Source organism: Nasonia vitripennis, chromosome 5, assembly GCF_009193385.2.
Source record: "Nasonia vitripennis strain AsymCx chromosome 5, Nvit_psr_1.1, whole genome shotgun sequence".
Lineage (NCBI taxonomy): Eukaryota > Metazoa > Arthropoda > Insecta > Hymenoptera > Pteromalidae > Nasonia > Nasonia vitripennis.
The window spans coordinates 19,761,542-19,787,886 of record NC_045761.1 but is presented as its reverse complement, the minus strand read 5'-3'; the positions used below and the strand labels follow the sequence as shown (position 1 = coordinate 19,787,886).

The following is a 26,345-nucleotide window of genomic DNA, read 5'->3' as shown; positions in this document are numbered from 1 at the left end:
TGTGAGTTCCGTATCGTACGCGTGTTAAGTATTTACGAACTTTTATCTTAGCAAATTAAGAAAAGAAATTTAACGTGTCACATATGATAGAATTACTCGGTTACTTGTATCATGTATGTATGTATGTAAAATAATTAATGGAGGTGCTTTATCTTTCTGTGTATGCAAACTATAAACATGTATTGATTTTGTGTTTGTTTGAACATTTTGGCTTTAGAATAAATATTAAAAAGATATCATTTTTTAAATATGTACATATAGTACTTGTGAATTATTTTCATCACCTTATACAAAAAGCTCTTTTTTAAGTCTAGGCTGGAGGTTGGGAGTTGGGACAAAAAATAAAGCATCATGGATCTAGTTGATTCATTTTCGTATTTATTAATCATGTTCCAAGTTAAAATAAAAAATTTTTTACAGTCAATTTACAGTGAATAAACTAAGTTTTTCAAATTAGTCAGTAGATATTACACATTAAAAATCACGCATACATGACCTGTTTTTATGAAATTGAATTTACGGTGTAAATAGTTTATAATTATCAAACATAAAATTGTTTTTCTATTGCGTCGTTAATATGCAACTATTTTTATGTCAAGTGATGTTTTGATTCATGCTATTGTATACCATTCATACAATCATTCAAACAAAGATTTTAAGTGCAAGTTACCTGGACTTTGTTAATAATAACTACAGAATATAGTACACTAATCGAAGGATTCAGAAAAAGTAATTCTTTCTACAAAATGCTTCAAAAGTTTTCAAATTAACCTTTAAGCAATATCTATTTCTTAGTATGTATGTATGTACAATAGAAATGCTTATCAATTCTACTTATATTACTAAGTTCAATAACTGATTTACTTGACAATGTGTTTTTTCAAATACAAAAGAAAAATTAAAAAACAAAAGTTAGAATTTATGAAAATGTTTATATAACATAAAAATTAAACTCTTATTTTTATTTATATAATAATAATAATGCTAATCTAATATTTTTCCATACACCGACGCACTGTAATTTACAGTCACAGAGTTAGATATAGTCTGCCTATCTTTTGTATGCAGGACAATAAATTTAAAAATTAGTTTCTTCTTTTTACATTGACCAATGTTTGTTCACGAACTCATCACTGCAATATACACTAAACCGATGTGTGTCAAATGAAGTTACAGATGGAGATTATTCTGAATGAGCTGGTGACTGGGATGATGGTACACTCGATGCAACTGTTGGAGCTGATGCTGCAGCCAATGCAGCCAGTTCTTCTTCAGCTTTTCTGCATAAATCAGCATCACTCAAAGAACTCAAAGTACTTTTAGTCTCTTTTCGTGGAGAAGATTGCACTTCAGTGTTCACATTGGATGTTTTGCTGTACGTTGGAGAATATTTCTCTGGATTTTGGTACATTGCTGAATTAGCTGTTGTCAGAAAGGTTGCACTTGGCTTCGATGGAAGATACGGGTCCACCTTTGTACTTTCTTGTCGCTTGACATTAGCTAAAATCTCTTGCAGATTTGGTGGAATCATGATATTAGAAACTTTATCCAAAATTGGCTGTGTCAGTTTTGGGATACCCTGAGGCGGTGGAGTAAAGGACCTTGCATCCGAAGGACTGTAGACTTCAGAATTGTCTGGAGGATCGAGTCCCAAACCCTGAAATCATAATTTACATTTTAATTGAACAAATCAAATGTTTATTAGAACTTGTAAAACTATGGATTCCTTCGACCTTATAATTTTCCAGTATTTATTTGTAGGCAATAATCAATGTGACAATTTATTTTCAAAATTTTATATAATCTTATAGCTGAGTTTAACAAAAAAGTCGATTTCACCTTTAGATATGATCAAGAGTTTATCGTATTGAAAATGTTTTTATGTATATATCTATTTTTATGTATATATATATATGTGTGTGTGTATGTACACATGTATACATACAAGTATACATATATATATATATATATATATACACACATATACACATGCATGCAGATCTAAAATAGATCAAGCATTTGGAATTGCTTGGTTCGTATTTTATGCATAACATATTTTATTGTAAAACACGTTTTATATTCAGATTATGATTTAGAAATCTTTAATCAAAAATAAGCAAATGAACTTAAGGTTTAAAAATGTTGTATTTATTAGTCAATAAAGCAAAGTATATATCACAGATGGATAATCACAGCCTGGATGTCATCACAAAGTCAAAGGTGTACAATGAAGGTGTGAATGTAGGAGTTTGTTCTATCTTTGAATGTTTTATTTTGAGGAATCGACAGCATTTTGCTTTTACAGCTGTTAGGGATGCAGGATATTAGTTTGGAAACGGAATAGTGGAAAAGGTGTAGTTGAAATCTTTTATTTACAGGGCATACGTTGAGAGAACAAAGATGCTACAGATAATGTAGACGAACTAGAGAATGTTTTAGGCCCCGTTGGGTAAGTCTCTCACCGGCAGAGTCGTTGAAGCTTCGCTGAGAAAAGACGAGCTTATATTCTGTATTTGCATCTTTTCTTCCTCAATTTGCCTGCTGACCTCCTCCATCTCGCGCTGCAGCTGAGACGGGCTCTTGATCGGCGTGGTGGTGGTAGCGATAGAAACAGCATCAAGACCAGCAGGTTTAAGACTTGAGGATGATGAAAGTGCATCTTCGTCGTCCTCAAGCACAATATCGACAGGTTCACCTGGACTGTAAGGCTCGTCGTCGTCTAATTGCATCTTGTCGGATGATGATGACGACTCAAGCGTTATCTTGGAAGAAAGCTCAGGTACTACTTTCGATATAATTGAGAAGCTCTGCTTCACCTCCTGAGTTACTATCCTGACTTGACTTATACTAGCCCTTGGGGAACTTGGTGGCGTCATACTCTCATCCTTAATGCTTGATCCAGCTAGTAAATGCGATGTAACTGGTGGCGTGTAGTTTTTTTCACCAATCTGTAGCGGTTCCTTCTTGGCTATTTTGGCAGGCATAGGTGTCAACGACGACGGATTAGTTACCACTCGTTTCTTGCTTCTATGCACCACAATGATACCCAGCAACAGATGTTGATGGTTTTCCTCCAAGCCCGGACCATCTAACGGTAGTAGTACAGGCGGCAACTTACTACCGTGTGAAAAGGGTACAATGTAAAAGTCCTTGATTTGAGAAGATATTGTGCCTAGAACTCCAAGTCTATTGCGACTGTTGAGATAGCTGTAAAGAGTAATGTATGGAATCTTCTCTTCGTCGTTGGTAGCCGTAAGTTTGATAATTAAGATATCCTTTGTTCCGCTTTTCTTCATTTTGGCGAGGTACTCCCATACAATGCTGGGACTTATCCTGCCTACAACATCAAAAGTCTCGGGTAGACCTTCTAAGAATTCCTTGGAGTTACCACTAACATTTTGCGCAGTCACAAAAAACTTGGCGACGTCAGCCATATAAACGAAGCCTCTCCAGACGGTTATAGAGCCCTTGGCAGTCGTCGCTAATGCAGACTCGTTGGCGAGCTTAGCGCTTTTGTCAATCTCTTTTTCAAGTTCTCTATCGATCTCCCTGTCGAGCTCTTCATTAATGTCGGGTGTCTTAATCGTGACGGTAGAACTTGGTTCTCTGTCTGAGATATCAGATTCGTTGCCATCAAGAGTATTAGTCGTTGTCTCCTCTTCAATATGCCTCCACAGTCTATCCTCAATTGGTTTTTCCATACCGACTCCATCAATCTTAGAGCCTTCCTTTTTCTTCTCATCATCTTTCTTGTGCTTGTCTTTGTGTTCCTTGTGTCTGCTCTTACTATGACTCCTTGAACTACTTCGACTTCTTTTATGCTTATCTTTTCTGTCCTTGTCCCTGTCTTTATCCTTTTTCCTGTCGCGGCCCCTGCTCTTGTCGTGATCCTTTTCTCGCGTGCGGTCTCTATCCTTGTGCTTTCCCTTTGATTTTCTATCTCTACTTCGATCCCTGTCTTTACTATGTTTATGTCGGCTTCTATCGCGTTTATGACTGCTGTCCCTATCACGTGATCTGCCACGTCGCTTGTCTCTATCGCGGTCTTTCTCCTTTTTCTTCTTTTCGTCTTCAAGAGTTTTCGGCTTCTTTGATTCATCTAAAAGATTGTCCTCTTTTAGCTTATCTTCTTCCATTGTAGAACTTATAGAATCGCCGCTATTTAACGCCGTAACAATGTCTTGAACTGACGTTTTGGGATCGATACTATCAATAGCGCCAGCATTTTCTATTATCTGCTCCCCTTTATGCGTTTTCACGACTATCGATTTGGCTTGAGCCATCAAATCTAGTTCGTTCTTTTTGATCATTTCAAGCTGATGCTTATTTTCTTTTTCGCGCCATTCTGCTAATTCTTGGCTCGCCATCTCGTCGGGACTGAGCTTGACAACAGCAGCAGGCGACAGTGAACGATCGGCGATTTTTCGGAAAAGAGTTAAATTTTTCGTGTCTTTGATATTAAAAACAAGACTGCGATACTTCGACTTATACTTTTGACCAGTATCTTTGAAAAACTTAAACATCTCGAGCTCAATCTGCAAAGCTAGCTCCGATATTTCCTCTTCAGTTATAGCGAGATCGTTTGCTTCTTTGACACGCGATGTTAGTAACTCTGCCAAAGTTTTTCTCACAGTTAATCTTATAGGTTCTGTTTCAGGTTTTCTAGGCGGTGGAGTTTTCGTTGCTATCTGCTCCTTTGGCGATTGCACCGGTTTTTGTTGAGACGTAGACGGCTTCGGTTCTGCTGGCTTCTTTACAGAAACGACTTTAGGCGTCGAGGCTGCAATTGGTTTTTGAGGCGTTTGCTGTTGTTGTTGCTGCTGATTAGGTTGTACCACAGACTTAATCGTCGTTTGTTTTAAGTTTGACGTGGGGGTCTTATAAGGAGTGACAACTGCATTCTGTTTTGGTCGATGCTGCGGTGAGGCTGTTGCTCGTCCCGGTAGTGTGTCCATCGTAAGTACAGTCTTCTTCGTACTCGGAGCCAGAACTGTTTGTTTCGAACCAGCTACTTTCGAGTACACCATTTTGGCTTGAGCTGACGTCTTGCCCTGAAGCGGTTTATTCTAAAAAAAATTGGATCAAAGCATAAAATTAACAAAAACTGAATACTATTCAAAATATTTGTATAAATAAATTAAGTAAATAAGTAGTTGCTATAACAGCAATACGTTGTAGTGATATTAATGAGTATCTACTAAATATTCAATTTCATTAGAATTTATTTTTGCTTCTGCTTTTGTTTTTGCTTTTTTTAGTTATGTATATAAAGTCTGGACGACGTACAGTCTTAATCCCTTGGGTTTGTATAGCCGTGAAAGTCTTTCCTCCCAGTTGTATTGTATTTGCATTATTAGGTTTAACTACTTCATACGAGGGATTTTCCTTAAGCCATGCTTTTAAATTTGACGCCGTTGGAGCATTTGAACCTATAAGAAACAGTTAGTTAAACAATGGACGTTGTTAAAAATCAATCATTTAAGATGCTTACCTGTTAAAACGTTGCCAGTCTTTTTATCAAAGACGACTACTCTGACATCTGCTTTTGATTTCGACGTGTCAGCTTTCGGAGTCTTAACTGGTTGTGGGCTAGGAGTTGGCTTATCTTGTGTAGACGTCTTTTCGGCATGTGCCAAAATACATGCGTCAGAGCAATAGATACTTGATTTCCTTGCTTCCTTTTTGCAAACCACACAATGTGTCACACCCGCTGAAGCACCTGAATTTTTTCCAGTGTTGGAAGTAACTTTCCCGTCACTAGTGGAAGTGTTGGAAACTGACAGAGTTCGACTACGCTCACTGGCTGTTGAATCCGTACTATGCCTTTGCTTCCTTGCAGTAGATTTCGGCTTGCTCTCCTCACTCTTTTTCGTTTTACAATTAGGACAAACCCACTCAACGCCTTTATTTTCCATGTCTTCACCTGTTGAAAGTAAAGATAAAACTACGTTCAAGATTTAATAAAAAATTCACTTCAGCAAAATTTTTTCCTTATAACTAGTGGATTTTGATGATGATTACTCTGTCTTGAAAATGAATTGATTATGTTTATATTTTATATTAATATTTCATTATTTATTTCCAATCAAGCATATAAGCTGACGTGCGAATTGCAAGAAAAGAATTGCTTTTTAGAGTAAAAGATGATTTTATTCATGCAAGAAAAATAGCAAAAGCAGTGTAGATTTCGATTAAGCAGATAGTTCGGTATATTGATTTCATGAGAATACGTAAAGACTGCAAAGAATGAAATGAAAATGTGATAACGATTAAAGCGGAATAGAAACAAAATTTTAATCTACATACCCATTGCTTTTGTAACATTGACGCATTTTCCGTGGAACCAGTCCTGGCATATGTCACAGCAAATCATAAATCGGTTATTGTGGGGTTGTCTGCATATGCACCATAATCTATTTGGATCATCTTCAGAATCAGAATTAGCTTCCTCTTCCTCGTCATCGTCATCCATGTCGTAGATCATGTCTTGTTTTTGTAAACTAACGTGAGAAGGTGTCCTCCTGGAATATTAAGTTACCGTTTATACACATATTTGGAAAATTCATAAAAAAAACAGGAAATATAAACGTTTTTCTAAAAATTGTGTACAAAAAGAAACTTACGAAGATCTTTCCGTTTTGATGACAATTGGTTTGACTTTAAGTTGTTGTTGATGGTGCTGCTGGACTTGTGGTTTCTTTTCAACTTTGGCTTGTGCAACGTCGGGCTGTTGATTATCAGTCTTTGCTTGCAACCTCTTACTTCGAGTTGCGGGCGCCTCTATTGGTGGTAGTGTAATTACTCGTCCATGACGCACTATTTGAATTGGTTTTGAATCCTTTTTCACTGTTGATTCCGATTTCATTTCGGGCGTTGAAGGTGCCAGAGGTGTTGCGGAAACAGGAGTTTGTACGGGAGGAGCAATTGGCATAGGCTCTGCAGCTTTTATAGTAGACGGTACCACTGGGGGAGGTTCCATTATAGGAGAAGACAAGATTGAATCAGGTATTTCCGGCGTTGGATCAACCAGTCCGCTCTGAATCCATTTGATTGAAATCAATGTCACAATATTTAGAAACCAAAACAATAGCGTTGCCTTTCTTCTTTATTCATTAAATTAACATAACTTACATGATCCAAATCGACGCCGAGCGTTTCTTGCAACAGTAATGCTTCAGCTAATAACTCTTCATCATTTGGTATTTGTTTGGCAGCTTCCATTCCCAACGTCGCCAATAAATGATCATCACCTTCAATTCCACCTTAAGTATAGTAAATATGATAATTTGCAACAATAAATCAAATTCACATCCTGGTTTAACAAGGATTGTAAAACTAATGATTACAAGAGAGAAAAGTAAACAGAAAAAAATTGCAGCAGTCTTCTATAGAAACAGAAACTAAAGACTTACTCTCAGAAACAACATGTTTTGAACTACTATTTTGTTCCATTGATGGAGGCATTTCCTTCGATGGAGATGGTTTTGACGCTAACGAAAAATAATGAAAATTCGGCCAACATTAACTCAAAATTTATAAATGAAACCAAGATATAGAGCACTCCAAGCAGAAATAATGGAAAATATGAAGCGTTGTACACGTTTACATAGATCAGAATTCATTATTTTTCTTAATTAGATGATTTCAATTAATAATTTACATTTTACATCATTGATTGTTGCAGGCCACTTTATCAAAATTTAAGTCTGCCATCATCATCTAATGAAGATAATACTAATCAATCCAAATATAATTCTAACATTGCACTTACCGGCTTCTAAGGCTGGTTGAAGCAACTCTGCTATAGCAGCTTTGCTATCCATTTTATCATCCTCTAAACTTTCTGGTAGTAAAGATGCATTAGTATCAAGTCTAGCAAGACCATCATTTGTAGAATCGGTCGCCGAAATGTTTGTATCCATTGGCTCATGCAATATACCAGCTGCATTTATAGGTGATATTGCAGTACTTAAAGATGGAGTTGCAACAGTGGGAATACTTGCTGTACTAACTCCGGGAGTACTTATGTTTGCATTATTGATAACTGCTGATAGATTTGTGGGTGTTGTTGTGACTGGGCTATCTGGAACTTTGGATTCAGTTGAACCCACACGACGAATTATATCTGGAGTTGAGAATAAAGCAGGACCAAGAGCTTCGACGACATGTGGATCGGATTTTCGATGTTCCTTTTTAACAACTTTTTTCGCCACTGTAAAAAATGTAACATTATTGATGCAGATAAATAAATAATATTAAAAATTTTAATGAATTGGATATTTTAGAATGATTTTTATTTTTTACCAGTAGCAGGTGTTTTTATTTCCACTGGCTTGGTGGATTCAACAGCTTGCACTGGAGTTTCAGAAATTGGTTCAGTTTTCTTCTTTTCCTTTTTGAGTTCCACTGATTTGGTTTTAATAACTGTTGGTGAAACTGTTTTCTGCATCTGTGCTTGGTGTTGCGTTGTATCCATTTGAACTTCCATTGGTGTAACGGTTTGAGCAAAAGTTGCCGGTTGTACATTTCCTGTTACTCCTTTAACAGTAGCTGGCGATGATATCGCTTTTGCATCTTTAGCCATAGGAACTTTAGAATTCTGTGACGTTATTAATTTACTCTTTGGAATCATCACCTGCTTTTTAATGCCTAAAGCTTTCATATCATTTGGGCTCATTGCTACTTGTTTTTGAATGTATACTACTTTTTGATTATTTCGATCTTGGCCTGGTTTTGTAAGGATCATATCTCCCTTAAACATGTTAGCACTTATTAAATTTGCTTTCACTTGATTCGTTGTTTGTATAACGTTTGGCTCCACAGGTGGTGATTCATTAACATAGGTGGATGGTGTAGGTCCATCTTCTTTCTTTTTACCCCCAAATGTTTTCAAAGGCTTTTTCACTTTACCAGGACTGTGCTTCTCTGACTTGTCTTCTTTTTCGGGGCTCTTCATGGCATTAACAGCAGCTGCCATTTCCAAATCCAAGCGTCTGACTTGCTCACTATCCATGTGTTTGTTGGAACCTCTTCTACGAGCAGCAGCCATGCTACCTCCTCTAGTAGTGAGACCTCTTCGACCTCCTCTAGCTCTGACACCTTTTCTGAAAGGTTTGGGGCCAAAGCCACTATCGCTAAATGACTCTTCCGACTCGGATGACTCAGAAGAAGAAGAAAATAACTGGTCGTCCTCTGGCTCATTGACATCTTTAGTATTGGACTTATTTTCTTGTGCCAAATTTGAGGCTCGCGCATTTGTACTAATAGATGATTTTGGAGTAGTTGTAATAGGTTGCATTGCAGTGGAAGCTCTTCGAGGTCTGCCACCTAAAGAAACTGGCTGTTTGACTATCTTTGGAGGTATCGAAGCCACTTTCTGTTTCATAGGCGTGATTGAAGTATTATTAACATTAGCGGAAGATACTGGCAACATCATAGGTACTGTAGACTTGTTAGAATCTAGACACATCGAATCATCCATGTCAGATGAACTCATGTCTGGCAATGGATCTGCAGGCTTAGGTTGTGATGGAGAAAATCTGCTGGTATAGCAATGATCTAACTCTATGCTATATCTTATAGAATTTTGTTGCTCTTCCACTGTTAACATATCTAAAAATAGTTTTAAAAAATTAATTAAAATAGATAAGGAGATTAATGATCCTCTGCAAAGGTATGTATGTTCAAACTCACCAAGCATAGCGGTGACATTTTCACCAAGTATTTGCTTGGCTTCTTCACTTTGTAGAGCAGTTTCTAGTCTTTCTAGCTGCTCAGGATCCATTTCCATGAAAGGATCAACCAATCCAGCTGGATCGGCTGCTGAGTTTGCAACATTTGATTCTGATGCTACAAACGGAGGTGGATCAACAGTCAAAGTAATATTTCCTTCTGCAGCATCATTATCAGTTTGACCTAACCTCACAACACTTACATTAGCATTTGACTGATTGACTGTAAAAACAATAAAAACTTTAATATAACAAACAACAATTAAATTACATGCTAAAATGAATGATAAATACCAAATTACTGGGATATAAGTATAGAATTGAGTTTTGAATGATTTTAAATAATGATGAAACAGTACTTACGTATGAGATTTTGTAATGTATCTTGATCCACAGAAATGACACCGTTGTCATTAACCATTAAGATAAGGGTATCATCTTTTTTGGAAGCACCCTCCTGGGGCTCCACAATGTATGAACTAGACATTATTTGACCCTAAAAATCATATAAAACATGTCTCAAATTATAAAAAGTTTTAGTATTCTTTCCTACGATTAAAATTGAAATTTATTCTACTCATGTTATACAAAAAAAACCTTGAATTCATTGTAGTAAATATTGATTCTTATTGGTTAATGACTCGAATAACACTTAAGGAATTCCACAAATAATAAAGCATATCGAAACTATACAAAATAATGAAATGGTATTGTTCTTACGTAATTATCTCACGAGTAAAGCATGAATTACAAAGCAAATTTGTTAAATAACCAGTAATAAAGATAAAGAAAAACATACGTTTTTTTTACTCGTTGAACATCCTAAATAGTCCAGTTGGCAAATCTATGCATCAGCATTGGTACAATCCTTGTAATAAAAACATCTTCAACGTAGAAATTTAGAAATCATACTACAGCTTGATTCTTCCAAAAGCATCCAAAATGTTAATTCTCACAACGATGATCCATTGGCTTATGATTTCCCACTCACAGGTATGTACAACAACAATTATACGAACGCAACGACTACTTATTAGTACAATACAACTATTTACACACAGAAATGCCCGCGTTTGTACAGTAGGAAGAGAAATATACAAACAAAGAAACCCAACTGTCTTTTCTGGTTTTCCTATACATCAAGTCCAAACTGGAGTGTATACGTTTTTACGGCCAATCAGCGCTTAAAGGCAGACTGATAACGGAGTCGTGATAGACGTGCGCGAAGCTTACTTAGCAAAGTGTTCTCGGAGAACGATATCCTAGAGGAAGACGTAAGCGTAACACGAAGCTTCTGGCTTTACGTCGGCGAAACGTGCTCACCCGCACTTCCTTCCCGCGTAAACTGCCCCACCGCTCTCGAAGGGGTCAGTGGCCACTACACTCTGCTGAACTTGGAAAAGATTGTTCGACTCGTTACACCTCTAAGTCAACGGCTTTCGGACGTCGGGACGCCGCAATGACACGTCTCGGACTCCTCGGCTCGACTCAACACCGAGTAAACAAGCCCCGCGATCGCCATCCGCCCGCTGCAGTAGTCGCGGAGCTGGCCATCCGCCATCTTATTTAGCCTCTGAACTGCGTCCGTATATATGTGTGTATATATATATATATATATATATATGTGAGTGAGAGATTGTGTTAGCGCGAGAGATGCAGCTTTTTTACGCACTCGGCGGTGATACGGGTATAGTACGAGGCGACTAGATAACGCGACTATTTCCTTCCACTATTGGCCGGGAGTCGGAGCAGTTAGCCGCGTGAACAGCTCCTTCGAGGGGTTGCCCGCGCGATCGACATCGCGGGCAAGAGCGCGCGCTTTTTTTTATCACGCGTTTCGAGAGATCCAACTATATAGTGTACGCTTAAAACACTCCGGTGTAGAACGAGGCCCGAACTCGACTGCCGCCGTTTTTTACCGCTATAGTCGATTAGTCGCGGCGAGCCGCGCTTTGGCGCGCGCATCGTCCCGCGCTTTGTCCAGCTCGCGAGCTGCTCGCACCGTGTATATAAGTGTATATTGTTGTGTGAACTGCGGACTTGTATGAAGCTGATGTGAATTGTGAAGTAAACTGCGCGAAAGCCCAAAATATAATACATATTTACAAGGTTTTTATAGAAGTTAAAAATTAGGCATTTGCTTATCTTTGCAATGAATTTTTATATAATAACTTCAAATGTGCAAGTTTTTGAGGCTTAAAGGCAATAGTCAGATCGCATGATCGTTTTTTTTTTTTTCTTCAAGAAGCGCACAATTAAGTAGTGGTTGGTGGATATTACAATCACAGAGCATAATATGATATAGAATACACTCTGCTTCTCTCCTTTGTTTAATTTTCATTTTTAAGCAGCGCGCCACACTGCGCGCATGCGCATTCAAAGCGCAGCATAAACTAGCAGACGCGGTATAAACCTGGTCCTGGCAGTCTGTCCACACATGCCTGCAAAGTTGTTGAAAAATGGCGAAAAAACGTGGAAAAGTTATTTCGGAAAATAAAAACAACGAGGATTCGGTGGAAGAACGCGTGGAAAGCGAAGAAAATGAAAAAACCGAAGAAGACCAGAACATGGAAGAAAGCGAGGAAGAAAATGTGAACAGAAAAAAGATGTTAGCCAAACCGGAGAAGAAGAAGAAAAGGGGCATTATTTACTTGTCAACAATACCACGATATATGAACGTTACTAAAATTCGTGAAATATTTTCCGCCTACGGAGAGATTGGCCGTGTGTATCTGCAGCTTGCTGACAGTGGTAATTTGATTTTTGCATAGTAGATCCTCAGTAATAATGGGTATAAATGTTGATAAATATAACCTCCAAAAGAATGCGTTTGACTAACTATTTCTCATTTAACAGAATTAGAGGATAAGAAAAAATTGAAGAAAAAGAAGAGGAAAACTCCAGCCAAGCACTTCACAGAAGGATGGATTGAATTTGAGAGCAAAAAAGTGGCCAAATTTGTTGCAGCTACGTTGAATAATACACAAATTTCAACAAGAAAAAAGAGCAGATTTTATGATGTTATATGGAACATAAAATATTTACCCAGGCAAGCAAATTATGTACTTGTTTGAATGCTAGACTACTCAACTCTAGTTTATTAACTTAATGAGGTATAATCTGACTTGTAAACGTTGCAGGTTCAAGTGGACTCATCTCAGCGAACGATTAGCATATGAGAGAGCGGTTCATAAGCAAAGGTTAAGAGCTGAAATTGCCCAGGCAAAGAGAGAAGTGAACTTCTTCTCTTACAATGTTGATAGAAGCAAGAAACTGAAAATGCGAGCAGAGAAAGGTGAATCTTCCAACTTTGTCATGCCCGAAATCAAGCAGAGAGAAACAGATATGGAGATCAGAAAGAAGAAGAATCAACTGCAAGATGAAGACAGAACAGAGTTCCTCAAATCGTTGTTTGGATAGTAATAAAGTTGTTGCATTAAGTTTTGTACATAGTTTGATTGAAATGATGATAAATTTTTATATTCTAATATTGTTTACTGATGATTCATTTCTACTTAATGATTATAAAACTATATTTAGTTTTTTTATTTCTATTTTTTGTCTGGGTATAGTCAGGACCTTCATAGTTTTGCTTTAATTTTATAGAATTTAATACTCAGAACGCTGCAGGCTTTCTGTTTTTTATTAAAAGGCTAAATAAAACATGCAAATATATTAAATTTCTTGTGCGTAGGGGTCAATAACATCAACTAATAGAATATGCATTGAGAAGCAAACAGGTTTATGACTCTTTTAAAATTGTAATATTCAAGCCAATTTGCATTTAAATATACTGTATCTTTATCTAATTAAACAAAAATCTAGAGTAAGTTGCCGAAGAGTATCATTAGTTTTATGTTTTGCGCCTTGCACTGATTGGCTCACAGTTTTTCAAACACAAGCTTCCGCTCATATGCTGCATACCTATTATACAGACAAGCTATATATAAAGAAGTTTCATGACCCTGCCACGCAGTGATCACGCCCACAGCTATTCTGCATTCAAAAAATTTTACACTCATTCACGCTATAATAACGTGTCAAACGTCTATCTCGCTGTAAACTACATCAACTTGTAAAGTTAAAGCTACATAAAACTTGCTTTTAAACATGGCGACATCCGGTAATCTCATTTCTGCAGGCATGCGCATATATACACGTGTATACATATATATATATATATATATATATGTATATACAGCAGCAAAATGCGTGTCTGGTGGGGGGCCTGAACTCTTTGAGGAGGCGCATAAGTATAAGGGGATCGAACGGAGAAGTGCGTGAAAGTTGACGTTTGTTTCGTTGCGGGCCCACAGTCGACAACAGTCTTTCAGCTGCTCCCGCTTAGTGTGGACGTCGAACTGTCTTTCAAGATTTTCGAATAATGAACTCCAAAATGGACGTGAAAAAGATGATGGAATTCATGGAGCTTATCGGCAGATTGAAGGTGAGTAACACGATTTTCTGACCTCTTCCTTGGGCTGTAAAAATAGTAAACTATGGAATGCGGTGTGCCAATTTCGTGAACTTTTCTTCGTATAATGTGCAGTTTTATGACGTTGCTCAATGTATAACTTAAGATTTTCTCAATCTTTTTTCCGCGTTGTTTAACACGCGAAACTTACGTAATTTAATTCCAATAACAACACGAAACTATGCGCGCTTGTTGTTGCAGGTTAGTTTTTTCGACATAAACATATATTATCTTGACACAAAGCTCATCAGCTTATAATAATCAATGAAATTCAATCTAAAACAGATAAAGGCTTTGTTCTTGAAAAAGACAAAAACACAGAGTGACAAATAACTGTCATTGTGTTGAAGCTCATGCTGTGTGTTACTTCTTGAACTGACATCTAACTATTTTATTTATTTCAGCACCTGAAAAGGACAGGCTGGGTGATTAGAAATGTTCCTGACCCTGAAACTATTTCAGGTCACATGTACAGAATGGCTATGTTATCCTTCTTAGTTGACCCTAAAGAGAACCTAGACAAATCAAAGTAAGTTTTTAATGTATTGTTAAAAATTATTACAGTGCAATGAATTCACAGAATTATTGTGTAAGAATAATGTTAAAAATTCTTTTTTTAAATTGAGTATAAAAGCAATGTATATTAAAAAATGCCATTCATATCAATGTTGAATAGATAAGAAATATATAAAGTACATGTAAATAAAATTACCTCATTTTCAGATTGATTGAGATGGCATTAGTCCATGACTTGGCGGAGTGCATTGTTGGTGATATCACCCCACACTGCGGTGTATCACCAGAAGATAAGCACAGGATGGAAGATGAAGCAATGGAAAAGATTTGTAAAAATCTTGGAGACAGGGGAGCTGAAATGCTCAAATTGTTTAGAGTAAGAAACTTTGTGTATTCTATGTATATTTGTATCGTAATTATTAATGACAGCTTTTTGATTATTTTTGCGATCAGAGAATTTCTTGTTCCGTTTCTTTTGATTCAAATAAATTTGTATTAAAATAATAATCATTCTACAAATTTTTAGGAATATGAGAAGCAAGAATCTGCTGAAGCCTGTTACGTGAAAGATTTGGACAGAATAGATCTATTAATGCAAGCATTTGAGTACGAAAAACGTGATAATAGCCCTGGGCATCTACAGGAATTTTTTACAAACACCCAGGAAAAAATCAAGGATCCTTTCCTTGGTGACATTGTGAGGGAAATTAACAGTCAACGAGAAGCACTCTCCAAGACCCTGGCTAACGGTAATTGACGTACCCTTTAAGTAGACTAGATAAGATTTAACTAAAAATAAATATATATAAATTAAGAGAGTTTTTTATAAACGTAATGCCGCATTATTGCAAGGCGATAATGATAAACTAAAAAATTGATGACAAGCATCATTCTGTTTAACGGTTAAAACTTATTTTAAAAAAATATGTAAGTTAATTTATCAGTAGGATATTGTCTAGACGTTTTTTCAATTTTGTGTACTTGTCAATCTTAATTTATTAATATGTGATGATTCACCAAATTTTCTTAGTACTGAAGTATATATCAACACAAATAGAAAACAATTTTATAAAAGTATTTAATATATTTAATTTATTACCGCTTAGTCTAGAGAAATATTTTTTCAATCATATAGTAGCATATGATAAATGGCAATACTCGATTAACGATTATTAATATTATGAGATAATGCAAACAGTATTTAAAATTAAGCGTAAGTTCTTAATTTTGATGTATTATTCAACAGCAATATTAATAATCAAATCCGTCACAACATTAAATAACTAGCCGGGAATGAAATAACACGTATGTTCGTGTTATAATAAAAGTTTTGTTTTAAATGTAGTCGATACGATAAAGTTGTAAAACAGTTAACTTTTGCTTAAAGCGGCTTATTTTATACGTTACTTTTTTAATTTAATGTATTACTTGTTATAAAAAAAATCATAGTTTCGATGTAGCATTGTTAGAATTTCAATGCGACCGTACACCTATACATAGCATAAGCTTATAGATAGAAAATGATAAAAATTTCGTTTAGTTAAATAAAAATTATTAAAATACCGTTGCTCGTACATCTGCGTTGATTGATTTTCGCAAAAAAAGTTACGTTACAATCATTTGATAAAATTTTTATTATGTTTTTACCCACTACTGTTTTCATTATTTTTTAAAGAAAGTCAAATGTACATAAAGTAAATGCAATGGATTATGAAAAAACGTACAAACTAATATTTAAAAGATAAATTTTATTCATACGTAGGCGTGTTCTTACAATAATTTTTAACATTTGTTCACGCCATTAGATCAATTGAAAAAGTCGTATATATATATATATATGTATATAAAGCTTATATAAAAATCAACAATCATGATAATTGAAACAAGGTCTTAGAATAAAGTATCAGAGAGTGAAAGCCTATACAAATTTTAAAAAGTAATATATGAAACAAAAGAGTGTGTATTATATTTATTGTAAGTATAAGTCTTAACGAAGTGATACGTGACAGATACATAAGTTCTTTAGTCATATGCGTTTATAGAATAACGAGAGAAAAGACCATCGAAGAATGACAAAGTCATGTAAAAACTTATCAATAAAATATATTGTTTTTTGTACACATCTCTATGACTATTTCAGCAGCCATTCATTCAAAAGAAAACCTCTTCTTCTCTACATACTAACACATACAAATATAACACAAATAACAGTAAAGTTCACACGCTATCAAATCGAATCCAAAAAATTTGCTGCATTTCGTAGACACGTAGGCAGTTCGCTTGATTGTCAGGTAATTACCGCGAACTAGCGAGAAGGTCGAAACAATGTCCCGGGATTCAATCGAGCGTTTACTATAGACCTATGAATACGATTTTTTTTCGGGGCGCGGAGAACTATGTACGTCGCGGCCCATCCGCACCCACTGCATTTTTTCGAATGAGGCTTTGTTTGTTAATTAGCGTATTGACTTTCCAGTGACGATGTACATACACGCGTTGAATTCGTTGAGAGGATTCGTGTCGATTTTACATAAACCTGATGTGGCTACTTCATGAGATGTTTGTTAGTAGACTATGTGCGATTTTTTTTTAAGCATTCGAGTAAGTATAGTATTTATAGACGCGTATACGTCATTAAGAAAAAAGAAAAGCATTTATGTCGATGGCATACAACGAGCCTTTGTAGTTACGCTTAAGAGAAAGAAAATCGTTTTCTCTCAAGCCTTACCTAAATGCAATTTTTACGTGTTGGTCATCGGATACTTATCACATTTCAATGTGTTTATCCTCTTTGAATCACGTCTTGAACGCGCTCGTGACGCACTCAGCAGAGCAGCTGTTTCTCAAGGGCTTTTCTTGTGCGAGTTTTATGGCCTTTCCTCAAAGTTATCAGTTTTCGCTTGCCACATGTTATCGGTCTGGGCCTGTACGTGTTTCGGGTTCGACTAGAGAAAGAGAGCCCATTCAAGGCTTGTTTTGTTTTCGTGCAGGCTTTTCTCTTACTCTGCATCGTTCGCTGTAGTAATAAATCATGGGCGCAAAAATGTGCCTCAGTGGCTAAAAGCGATTAAAAACTCAAACAATACTGCGTAAGATTATATCTAACTTGTTAAGAATTATAAGATAAGCCCGTGCATTTTATTTATATCTTAACGATTAGCAGAATAAACAGCTGTGATTAAATATGCATATAAAATTGCAGTTGCATTTAACGTGAAATAATAATAGTTGCTAAATTTCGGAAATGTAATTCGACGATTAATGTGCTTGCTCCAAGAATAAGCTGGACAATGCGAACCTTCATATTTCATTATCGATCGAATCCATACTCCGTACGTCCACCTGACTAACACACCGTGTTATTAAACAAAATAGCTCGGCCCAAACAACCTAGACCACGGTATTGTTCTTGTATTAGGCGTCACGTGTTTATGCGATAACGATAAGAAAGATAAAACTTTTCCGTTAACAGCATCATAATCCGTAACCATGATATTGAAAGCGTCTAAATTTATGAGCCAAGCTATACGTACACCTGTCTAGTAACATAAAAATCGATCCGTTCATAAAAAAGTTCCGTTCGCGGGCAAAAGCGCGCGCGCGCATAACGAATTCAAAAGCAGCGCCAACAACATCGGACGTCCGCAGACACACACACACACACACACGCACGCATATATATATATATATATATATATATAGCTCGCGAAAAGGGGGGCGACTCAGGGGTCACACAAACACACACATACATAAGGGCCGGAAGCGTTTCGTCAATCTTCCGCGAATATTACGTGACGCGAGCGCCGGCCGGCAAACACATCAGCTGAGACTCGCGATCGAACATGTGCCGTCAGTAGTATAGCGAGATTCATACGTGCGTGCGACGGATATTCGATTTTCGTCATACCGCGCAATTGAAGCACACACGCGATAGATTCGCAGTGTCGATGCGGTGTTCCGTTGGACGAAGTGGAGAAGGAAAAAAGAAACGTCGAGGGAGACGCGCTTGTGGTGTGCCGTAGTGTTGCAACGAATTACTCGGTCGGCAAGTTTTCTAGCAGACGCTCGCACACCACCGCTCGCTGCGGAACGACGCACATCGAGAGACGGCTGCTGCAGTGTGGGGTATGTTTTTTGCACGTTTGTGTACTGTTATACGTGTATAATGCGCTTGTATTATTTCGCGACGAGTTATCTTCTTCGTGCCGGTATGGCTTTAGTAATGTTGTTTTTTAGATTTGATGTGTTTGTTGTGTTTTATTATACATGAATTTATTTTGTTTCGGATGGATACTGAAAGGGATAAAGCTTTTATTGTACGCGATGGGTGTCGGTTTGATTGAAGTTGCGTCCATACATTCGATTTAAAATTTCTGGCGGAAGTACAGTGAAGTAAAATTTGAATTTGAATTTTGCGCGGATTTTTCATTTATTGCGTATAGAAGCTTATTTCATATTTTTTTGCAATTTACCTCGCGGTTCGCTATTTTTAAGCAGTTTCCCCGAAAACTTAAGTACACTATTAGCATTCGCGATAGTATAGAAATAGTGAAGAAAAGCTGTTGATGCGAAAATTATTCCACGACGCGCACTTATTTTCCTTTTATAAGAACATGACGCAACACATGGAAAAGTGCGATTTCTAAGGATTTTGTTACATGACAATTGTAAAATTGATGATTCATTGTTTAAGACTTATATGAATAAGCATAAAAACTGTTCAAAAATAGAAAATCATTCACAAAGCCCTAACGATATTTTCATTATAAGACTTTAAAAATATTTCCTATCTCCTGTACCCTCATAAAATCCTACGAATAGTTAAAGTCACTCCGGGAAACCCTGTCGTTATCAGCACCAACACAAGCATCCGATTTTCCATCATCAAAGAAAAGAAAACTAAAAAAAGCCACTATACAAACCCGCACGAAAAACGGAAGCGCTCAAAGTCCTCATTATCCGCAATCGCTCGACCGGATCGCGTTCGCAACAATGCGTGTACAACACACAGTCTCTTCTTCTTTCGACAGTTCGATTTATTAGATAACCATCTCCCTCCCTCCATCCATATAGCGCACAGAGAGAGAGAGAGAGAGAGAGAGAGAGAGAGAGAGAGAGAGAGAGAGAGAGAGAGAGAGAGAGAGAGGGCGACACGCTGAGCCGCGCTAATCGGCGCGTTATTCGCGTTCGAGCCTACGATGTAGTATTTGGTTGCCGCGCAACCGACGGCCACCTCGTGTGTGTGTGTGTGCACTTCTCGGTACCTACTGTTTTGTCGATACACTTTTACCGCACCTGCCTTATACCGATCATACCGGCATCGGAGCGCATTCGTACTCCAGATCGCATCGAAGCGGTATAGTATCTGAATATTCTAGCGTTGCGCATAATAGAGGGTTTGCGTGACTGGGGCCAGTTATATTGTTTCTGGCATTTCGCGCGCGGGCGATTTTTTTCTCACCCCTTTTATCGGGGGAGGATCGGTTCCTCGTGTAATTGCCCGAATTATACACTCGTATAGTGTATCCTTGAGGATAAGCGCGTGCCAGTAGCGCCTTAGATTGATTTATCGGAAAAAGTTTGCAGTTAAAAATAGACGCTTGATATTATATAGTCCTGCGGAAGTGAATTCGTGTGGGATCGGTTTTTTGAAAATAATTCGAATCACTCGTCAGCTTAAATATTAAAAGGCATAATTAATCGACTATTATTTTTTCACTTCCCGATCAGAAATCCCATTGTAAAGTGTTAAAACATCGAAGCGATGAAGGGCGAGACGATTTCGAACGGAGAGCTTTGGCAAACGGCCGAGGGCGTTTTGAAGAGGTTCGACAAAGACCAGGACGGCGGGCTGGACTTTGAGGAATTCAAAGAACTGTGTCTAGAGCTCTTTGGCGCGGACGAAGTCGAACAACACGAGAGCAAGCTTCCCGACCTTTTCAACGCGCTCGACGCTGACGGCGATGGGATTCTTAAGGACGACGAGTGGGAAAGGTATATGCATTTGAATTGATTTTTTATTAAACTCGTTTCGTAATATGGTACATTTTAATTTCAGCTGCTTCAGCGAGTGGATCAGAGTAGTTTTAAACCCGGTTAACGTCTTCTTAATTGTCGACGTGCAGAACGATTTCATCGACGGTACTCTGGCGTTGAAAGATCTGGGACTGGGACAGGACGGCTCGGATGTCGTCGAGCCCATTAATCAATTAATCGAGGACTGCCCGTGGAACAAAGTCGTTTACTCGCTTGACTGGCATCCGTCGAATCACATCGGATTTTACGACAACCTGCATTTGCGAGAACTTCATCCTGATTCTAAAGTGCGTATAGTACAACAATATGTCCGTACATAATAAAGTTAGTCGGTACATAACAAGTTTCTTTTTCAGGTAAAAAAAGAAGACGCGAAACTATTCGATACGGTTCTGTTTCTGAAACCCGAGCTCAAGCAAAAATTGTGGCCTGTGCACTGCGTCGTCGACAGCTGGGGCGCGCAGTTACATAAAGATCTTATTATTGCACCGGATTCCATACAGGTATAAGCTCAGAATTAAGCGCCCGTATGGCTGTAAATATTATCGTTATCGTCGTATCCGCATCAGCAATATTTTGTTTTAAATTTTCTACGTGATATTTCGTAGTGTGAAAGTTTTTTATTGCTTGAAATAATTACGAGTTTTATTTTACGACATTTTAAATAAATAATTAAATCTGTTCAATAACTTCTGATGCATCGGTTTTATAGTATATTTCAATCGAGTAGAAAGAAGAAGATATATATATACGTCACGATGCTTGTATCACATTGAAAACAAAGTTACAGCATTCGATAATGATCTCATCTGACACCGAAACTCCGTAGATTTCCCATTATGCTTCTTTTTTAAACCGTCAAGGTTAATTTTCGTCATCTGTCTCATAACGATACCGCGAAGAAGCCGTCCAACTAGAATATCTACAAAACTGTATAAACAGCTTCGTCGCGCCTCAACTTATTTTTTCGATCGAATTCTTCCGACAAAATCTTGTAAAAAAAGTCAAATTTATCGCAAAATTATGCTAACCAAAATTCCCATAAATTTAAGATTCGCAAAGGCCAGGACCCGGACATGGACAGCTACTCGGCATTTTACGACAATGACGGCGTCAACACGACGGAGCTTCCGAAAATCCTCCAGGAACTCGGCGCAACGGACATCTACATGTGCGGCCTGGCCTACGACGTCTGCGTTTGCTCGACTTGTTTGGACGGCTTACGACTCGGTTATCGCGTGGCCCTTATCGAAAACTGCTGCCGAGGAGTCGACCCGAACGAGGTCGAAGAGGCTCGACGCAAAATCACGGAAAAAGGTGGACTGCCCCTTGCGACCGAAAACGTTAAGGATCACGTCGTCGGGGAAAAACGAAGTCTCGTCATGGCACTGCAAGGAGCCAAGAGTCTCGCTAAGCGGAGAGAAGCCGCGAGGGAGAATAGCGAAGAGTGAGGTTGTCACTCTAGAGAATAGCTGTACCGTCTGTATTGTATATTATAGTTACACATATCAGGTGAATGGGCCGCAAGCCTAACAGTAATTTTTGTTTCAAAGTTGGGACGAACATTCCATGACAATTGACGAATCTTTTGGTTGAGAGAAATCATTTTTTCTCCGGATTTTTCGAAATAATCGCGCTCTACGTACTGCAAGCTTGCGATCCCCTTCACAAGTATTTTTGAGAAGAATTTTTGCACGATTTACACGCATACACGGCGCGCATTAGGAAAGTAATTTATTATCTAAAGATGATTCCGCTGTACTTACATCTGTGATACGTATTTCATGTTATGAAAGAAATGGGATAATTCTGAATTGCCTTCGTGAGGTATGTACGGTTTAATGCACGCGTTAAGCACTGATGTCTATAATTCAAAGTGAAACTCGAATTTTTACGGGTTTTCTAGTGCCTGTTCGAGCTTAAATATACTACACGTTATGCTTACTGAGAAATACTTTGGTATAGTTTAACGGATATATTCGAAAATTGAATTTCGAATAGCTGAAGGATATAATATTAGTTGGGAAGAGTTAGGATCTGATATTTGAAAAAGAAGAATCAATCATTTGTTAATGGTGCACTGATCATTTATTACTGCCTGTTAGACCAACAAATTGTCTTTTCAATCAGAAAAATTAATACGGCATCAAGCTGTGATTACACAACACATTTTCGATCAAAAAATGCCTAAGCAAAACTGGAAAAAACAGAACTAAAGTCTATAATATTGCCTTACAATATAAATATTATCTTTAAGCATATATGTATACCATTAATATTTATAAAATATAGCGCAGGTGAAAATGTATGTAGGTGTGTGTGTGTGTGTATATATACACACACATATATATATATATATATATATATATATATATATATATATATATATATATATATATATATATATATATATATATATATATATAGATATATGTATATATACACACACACACACACACAAACATGAATTTGTATCTCATTATTGAACTATGTCGACCGCTTGAAGACTGCAAACAACATAGAAACTAATTGAAATAATGTACTTAAAAAGAATATTTTTCTGAAGTATTTACTGATTCGTTGTTTTAGCTATAGTTGTTATCGAAACTTAATTTCCAATAGTACTTAGTGAATTCGAGTTTAGTTGATTTCATGACAAAACCCTCATTATAATAAGAAAAGTAGCTATTAATAAACGTTTGAAATCAGACTTGGCGTACAATTTGACTCTATACCCTATACTAGTTCGTTAACACATATAATAACTCCATGAAAGACATGACAACGACAACATTTTATTTACAACATACTTTTATATAAATACTCAATAATTTAAATATATAAATAGGTTAATTTCCTGGAAATTTACAATTTCGTACGATTGTTAGAGTCGTTTGCACATTTCTAGCAAATTACAACGACCGAAAATAAATAACTAATACGAATAAAAATCATGCACACACTACTCGCTATCGATCAGCAATTTTCTCGCTATTCGATCGATCTTGTTTGCCGATTCGTCATCCTTCGAAAGCTCGCAAATGTACCTCTGCCTCGATCCGCAGTCCTCTCCTTTGTACAGGTATATCCTCGAGGCAGGATTGTACTCGAGTTTCAAGCATCTAAAAAATACAGCCAAAATAACAACGATATTTATTTAAATGAATTTTTATTAATAATACTCTACCTTCCGTCGCCGATAACATTCTGCTTGGTGTCGTGGTGAACCGGTCTGGCACTGGCGGCCCAAATCCACAATAGTCCCGGGTTAAGCCCTCCAGTCCAGTAACTCTTGTTCTTCACTTTTTTGTCACTTTGAAGAAGTGCAACCACGTCTTGATTCTCCTCGACCGTCTCGAATTCCACCAAGTTACCGCCCATTCCACGACACAAACTCGCCGACGATTTCCAGTCGTATTCTCGCGAACTGAAGTGGTAGCAGAACTGGCCCACACGTGTGTAATTTTCGGGACAAGGGTCTGGAATGAAAGACGGAGATTGTTATTTCGGTTGTTACACGATCGAGTATTTTTAACTTACCTTTTGATTTATTGTTTCCAGAGATGACGTAGTAAAGTAGCTCCTCCGCTCTTTTCAAGCGTTTTTCCATGAAATCCACTCTGTAAACTAATTTTTCAATAGCACCTGTTGGGGAAAAAGAAAGTTCACGAGTATTATTATTATGAACAGTGCCAATATGACGCGCATCGCATTGTGCAAAAGATTACGAAATCTTGTATAATGAACGTGGTGCGAATTACGATTTAATTAATTATCACATTTAATTTAATGACATTGTCTACAATATTAAAAAAAATACGACGGTTTCTTACCGAGCAGATAAAGATCGGTTTCGGAGACATCGCGCTTGTTGGGCGGCGAGACTTTGTTCGCTGTCACTTTCAACGCCGTGTCTCCAAGTTTCATTACTCGCGAGCCTCTCGCGTTGGAATTTTCGGCTCCGGAAATGACCCAGTCCTCCAAGATCTCGCTCCAAGGACCGATCGATTTGCCCTTCGGCGAGTTACCGATCTCCCCGACGATCGTCTCGTTCCACGACGTCTGTCGAGCTTTAATCAACGCAATAACGATTAGCATCGTTTATAGATCGGTATCAAAGGTTGAGTTGTTAAACTTAACGATCTCGATCGTCATTACCATGTCTGGCGGTGGCAGCGCTGATCGCAGCAGCGGCGAAGAGAATAATGGCGAGGATCTTTGGCATCGTTGATGGCTTCTGAGGATAGAAAAAAAAGTCCTTTGTTCTTCTCCCACGCTCGAGTAATGCTAATGAGACGTCGAATGTACGCGGCCCGCAGATCGCGTGGAAATTTGCATCGCGCGCGAAAGATTCTCCTGCGCGATGGTCCCTCGAGCGTGACTTTCTCCTGGAAATTCCGCGCGTCACGGCCGCGCTGTATAAGCCGCAGAGTCAATGATTCTATCCCTACTATTTTCGAGAAATTTACCGGCGCTATTAATTACGCGCGCTGAAAAGCCATTACAATTCGAAGCGGCCGTAAACGCGTCGGGAGGAAAAGTTAATAAAATGATTTAGCACCGATAAGCGCCTGTCGTCGCGCGGCGAGGATTAATAAACTCGTTTCAGAATTACCGATCTCGGCGCATATTTCTTACCGATTTTTCGAACAAAACACCGATTACCGATCGACAATGCGAGGAAAGAGCAGATAGGAAGCAATTAAAAACTATGCACGCACACACACACACATTGGAGTTTATAAAGGCTGCGCAGAAAATAATAGAAAACGAAATTAAGCGAACAATGCGTCGTGCTCGACCTTCCGGAAAGCGACACATCCGTCGGGACAAAATGATGCGTGATGTTATAATGGAGCTTTTCACTCACGTGGACGTATGAGAGGATGTGCGTACGTGACGATAGCAGCAGCAGCAGTAGCAGCAGCTGTAAGCAGTGGATTATTCGGAGGTATCGAGGATCGCCGACGCGAATGCAAAGGCCATCGCGAGACTGAGGGGGATATGGAGCGAGCCGGCCGATGATCCTGAAAACGGGCTTATACTCTCTTCCTCTACTCTGGGTCACTTTCTCCCACTACCTGCGCCATCGCGGACACTTTCTTTTGCCTTGACGCGCGTGTGCTGCTGCTGCTGCTTTGACTTTGACTTCTCCATCGTGTATGTTATAAGTATTGCTCTGTGTGTCGTGTGATGACGTCCGAGAGGTATACACCTGGTGGTTACGAGAGAGAGAGAGAGAGAGAGAGAGAGAGACGGATGTGCGAATCGGTCCATCGATGCCTCGAGCTGTATCGGTTCGGAGAAGATGTGGATGTTTCAATTAGATTATGTGTTTTCGGTTTTAGTGCCTTTATCTTTTGAATAATTGAATGAAATGAGTTTTTGTGTTGCCCGCATTTTTTTTAACGGTAATTGTAGAAGCGGATAACGATTTTTCTAACGAATACTCAGAAAATCGCTTGAAAGCTTTCACTGTCATCAAAGCACGTACTGTTATTCGATAATTTAGGTAATATTATATGAAATAGTTACATGTTTACAGTAATAGAAAAACCGAGTTAACTATATTTGGTATAATTTATAAG

At 37.9% G+C, this 26,345-nt stretch overlaps 5 protein-coding genes across 10 annotated transcripts; 3 read left to right on the top strand and 2 right to left on the bottom strand.

Moving 5' to 3' along the window:
• Nucleotides 1–356: 356 nt before the first annotated feature.
• LOC100679883 lies at nucleotides 357–11,635 on the bottom strand. Of its 5 annotated transcripts, none has more exons than XM_008205007.4 (13): nucleotides 10,531–11,293; nucleotides 10,095–10,227; nucleotides 9,694–9,954; nucleotides 8,305–9,612; nucleotides 7,772–8,212; nucleotides 7,413–7,490; nucleotides 7,132–7,262; nucleotides 6,624–7,036; nucleotides 6,307–6,521; nucleotides 5,492–5,923; nucleotides 5,287–5,429; nucleotides 2,463–5,066; nucleotides 357–1,657 (listed from the first exon to the last, which is right to left on the bottom strand). In XM_008205007.4, exons 2-13 carry the CDS (start codon nucleotides 10,216–10,218, stop codon nucleotides 1,184–1,186), a joined length of 6,624 nt encoding a protein of 2,207 aa, XP_008203229.1. In that variant the 5' UTR covers nucleotides 10,219–10,227; nucleotides 10,531–11,293; the 3' UTR covers nucleotides 357–1,183. The 5 variants fall into 5 exon arrangements, with proteins under 5 accessions (XP_008203229.1, XP_008203228.1, XP_008203230.1 ...); XM_008205006.4 differs by having other exon boundaries at nucleotides 5,492–5,944; nucleotides 10,531–10,659; XM_008205008.4 differs by lacking the exon at nucleotides 7,413–7,490 and having other exon boundaries at nucleotides 5,492–5,944; nucleotides 10,531–10,659.
• LOC100680436 (activator of basal transcription 1) lies at nucleotides 11,362–13,219 on the top strand. Its single transcript, XM_031931342.2, has 3 exons — nucleotides 11,362–12,482; nucleotides 12,588–12,780; nucleotides 12,872–13,219. Exons 1-3 carry the CDS (start codon nucleotides 12,191–12,193, stop codon nucleotides 13,149–13,151), a joined length of 765 nt encoding a protein of 254 aa, XP_031787202.1. The 5' UTR covers nucleotides 11,362–12,190; the 3' UTR covers nucleotides 13,152–13,219.
• A 711-nt stretch (nucleotides 13,220–13,930) lies between these two features.
• Nucleotides 13,931–16,843, top strand: LOC100117328 (HD domain-containing protein 2). The gene is made up of 4 exons (XM_001601551.6): nucleotides 13,931–14,178; nucleotides 14,610–14,734; nucleotides 14,929–15,097; nucleotides 15,248–16,843. Exons 1-4 carry the CDS (start codon nucleotides 14,116–14,118, stop codon nucleotides 15,476–15,478), a joined length of 588 nt encoding a protein of 195 aa, XP_001601601.2. The 5' UTR covers nucleotides 13,931–14,115; the 3' UTR covers nucleotides 15,479–16,843.
• A 1,671-nt stretch (nucleotides 16,844–18,514) lies between these two features.
• LOC100117284 (nicotinamidase) lies at nucleotides 18,515–22,922 on the top strand. Of its 2 annotated transcripts, none has more exons than XM_001601523.5 (5): nucleotides 18,515–18,846; nucleotides 20,452–20,715; nucleotides 20,780–21,044; nucleotides 21,114–21,260; nucleotides 21,810–22,922. In XM_001601523.5, exons 2-5 carry the CDS (start codon nucleotides 20,486–20,488, stop codon nucleotides 22,206–22,208), a joined length of 1,041 nt encoding a protein of 346 aa, XP_001601573.1. In that variant the 5' UTR covers nucleotides 18,515–18,846; nucleotides 20,452–20,485; the 3' UTR covers nucleotides 22,209–22,922. The 2 variants fall into 2 exon arrangements, with proteins under 2 accessions (XP_001601573.1, XP_031787201.1); XM_031931341.1 differs by lacking the exon at nucleotides 18,515–18,846 and adding an exon at nucleotides 19,889–20,077.
• Nucleotides 22,923–23,121: 199 nt separating this feature from the next.
• On the bottom strand, nucleotides 23,122–26,187 carry LOC100117249. Its single transcript, XM_008205015.3, has 6 exons — nucleotides 25,628–26,187; nucleotides 24,916–24,994; nucleotides 24,591–24,827; nucleotides 24,298–24,402; nucleotides 23,945–24,236; nucleotides 23,122–23,879 (listed from the first exon to the last, which is right to left on the bottom strand). The coding sequence occupies exons 2-6, from the start codon at nucleotides 24,980–24,982 to the stop codon at nucleotides 23,720–23,722; spliced, it is 861 nt and encodes a 286-aa protein (XP_008203237.2). The 5' UTR covers nucleotides 24,983–24,994; nucleotides 25,628–26,187; the 3' UTR covers nucleotides 23,122–23,719.
• Nucleotides 26,188–26,345: the final 158 nt, after the last annotated feature.

Excerpts from the sequence above, each read along its gene's own strand:
- LOC100117284 (XM_001601523.5), top strand. The coding sequence starts at position 20,486 with ATGAAGGGCGAGACGATTTCGAACGGAGAGCTTTGGCAAACGGCCGAG. Across the intron at positions 21,045-21,113 it reads AACTTCATCCTGATTCTAAA|GTAAAAAAAGAAGACGCGAA; the intron begins GTGCGTATAGTA and ends TTTCTTTTTCAG. Across the intron at positions 21,261-21,809 it reads TTGCACCGGATTCCATACAG|ATTCGCAAAGGCCAGGACCC; the intron begins GTATAAGCTCAG and ends CATAAATTTAAG.
- LOC100117249 (XM_008205015.3), bottom strand. The coding sequence starts at position 24,982 with ATGCCAAAGATCCTCGCCATTATTCTCTTCGCCGCTGCTGCGATCAGC. Across the intron at positions 24,403-24,590 it reads AACCGATCTTTATCTGCTCG|GTGCTATTGAAAAATTAGTT; the intron begins GTAAGAAACCGT and ends TTTCCCCAACAG. Across the intron at positions 24,237-24,297 it reads TGGAAACAATAAATCAAAAG|ACCCTTGTCCCGAAAATTAC; the intron begins GTAAGTTAAAAA and ends CTTTCATTCCAG.
- LOC100679883 (XM_008205006.4), bottom strand. The coding sequence starts at position 10,218 with ATGTCTAGTTCATACATTGTGGAGCCCCAGGAGGGTGCTTCCAAAAAA. Across the intron at positions 7,037-7,131 it reads TCGGCGTCGATTTGGATCAT|AGCGGACTGGTTGATCCAAC; the intron begins GTAAGTTATGTT and ends AAATGGATTCAG. Across the intron at positions 6,522-6,623 it reads ATCAAAACGGAAAGATCTTC|GAGGACACCTTCTCACGTTA; the intron begins GTAAGTTTCTTT and ends TTAATATTCCAG.
- LOC100117328 (XM_001601551.6), top strand. The coding sequence starts at position 14,116 with ATGAACTCCAAAATGGACGTGAAAAAGATGATGGAATTCATGGAGCTT. Across the intron at positions 14,179-14,609 it reads AGCTTATCGGCAGATTGAAG|CACCTGAAAAGGACAGGCTG; the intron begins GTGAGTAACACG and ends TATTTATTTCAG. Across the intron at positions 14,735-14,928 it reads GAGAACCTAGACAAATCAAA|ATTGATTGAGATGGCATTAG; the intron begins GTAAGTTTTTAA and ends CCTCATTTTCAG.
- LOC100680436 (XM_031931342.2), top strand. The coding sequence starts at position 12,191 with ATGGCGAAAAAACGTGGAAAAGTTATTTCGGAAAATAAAAACAACGAG. Across the intron at positions 12,483-12,587 it reads TCTGCAGCTTGCTGACAGTG|AATTAGAGGATAAGAAAAAA; the intron begins GTAATTTGATTT and ends CTCATTTAACAG. Across the intron at positions 12,781-12,871 it reads AACATAAAATATTTACCCAG|GTTCAAGTGGACTCATCTCA; the intron begins GCAAGCAAATTA and ends TAAACGTTGCAG.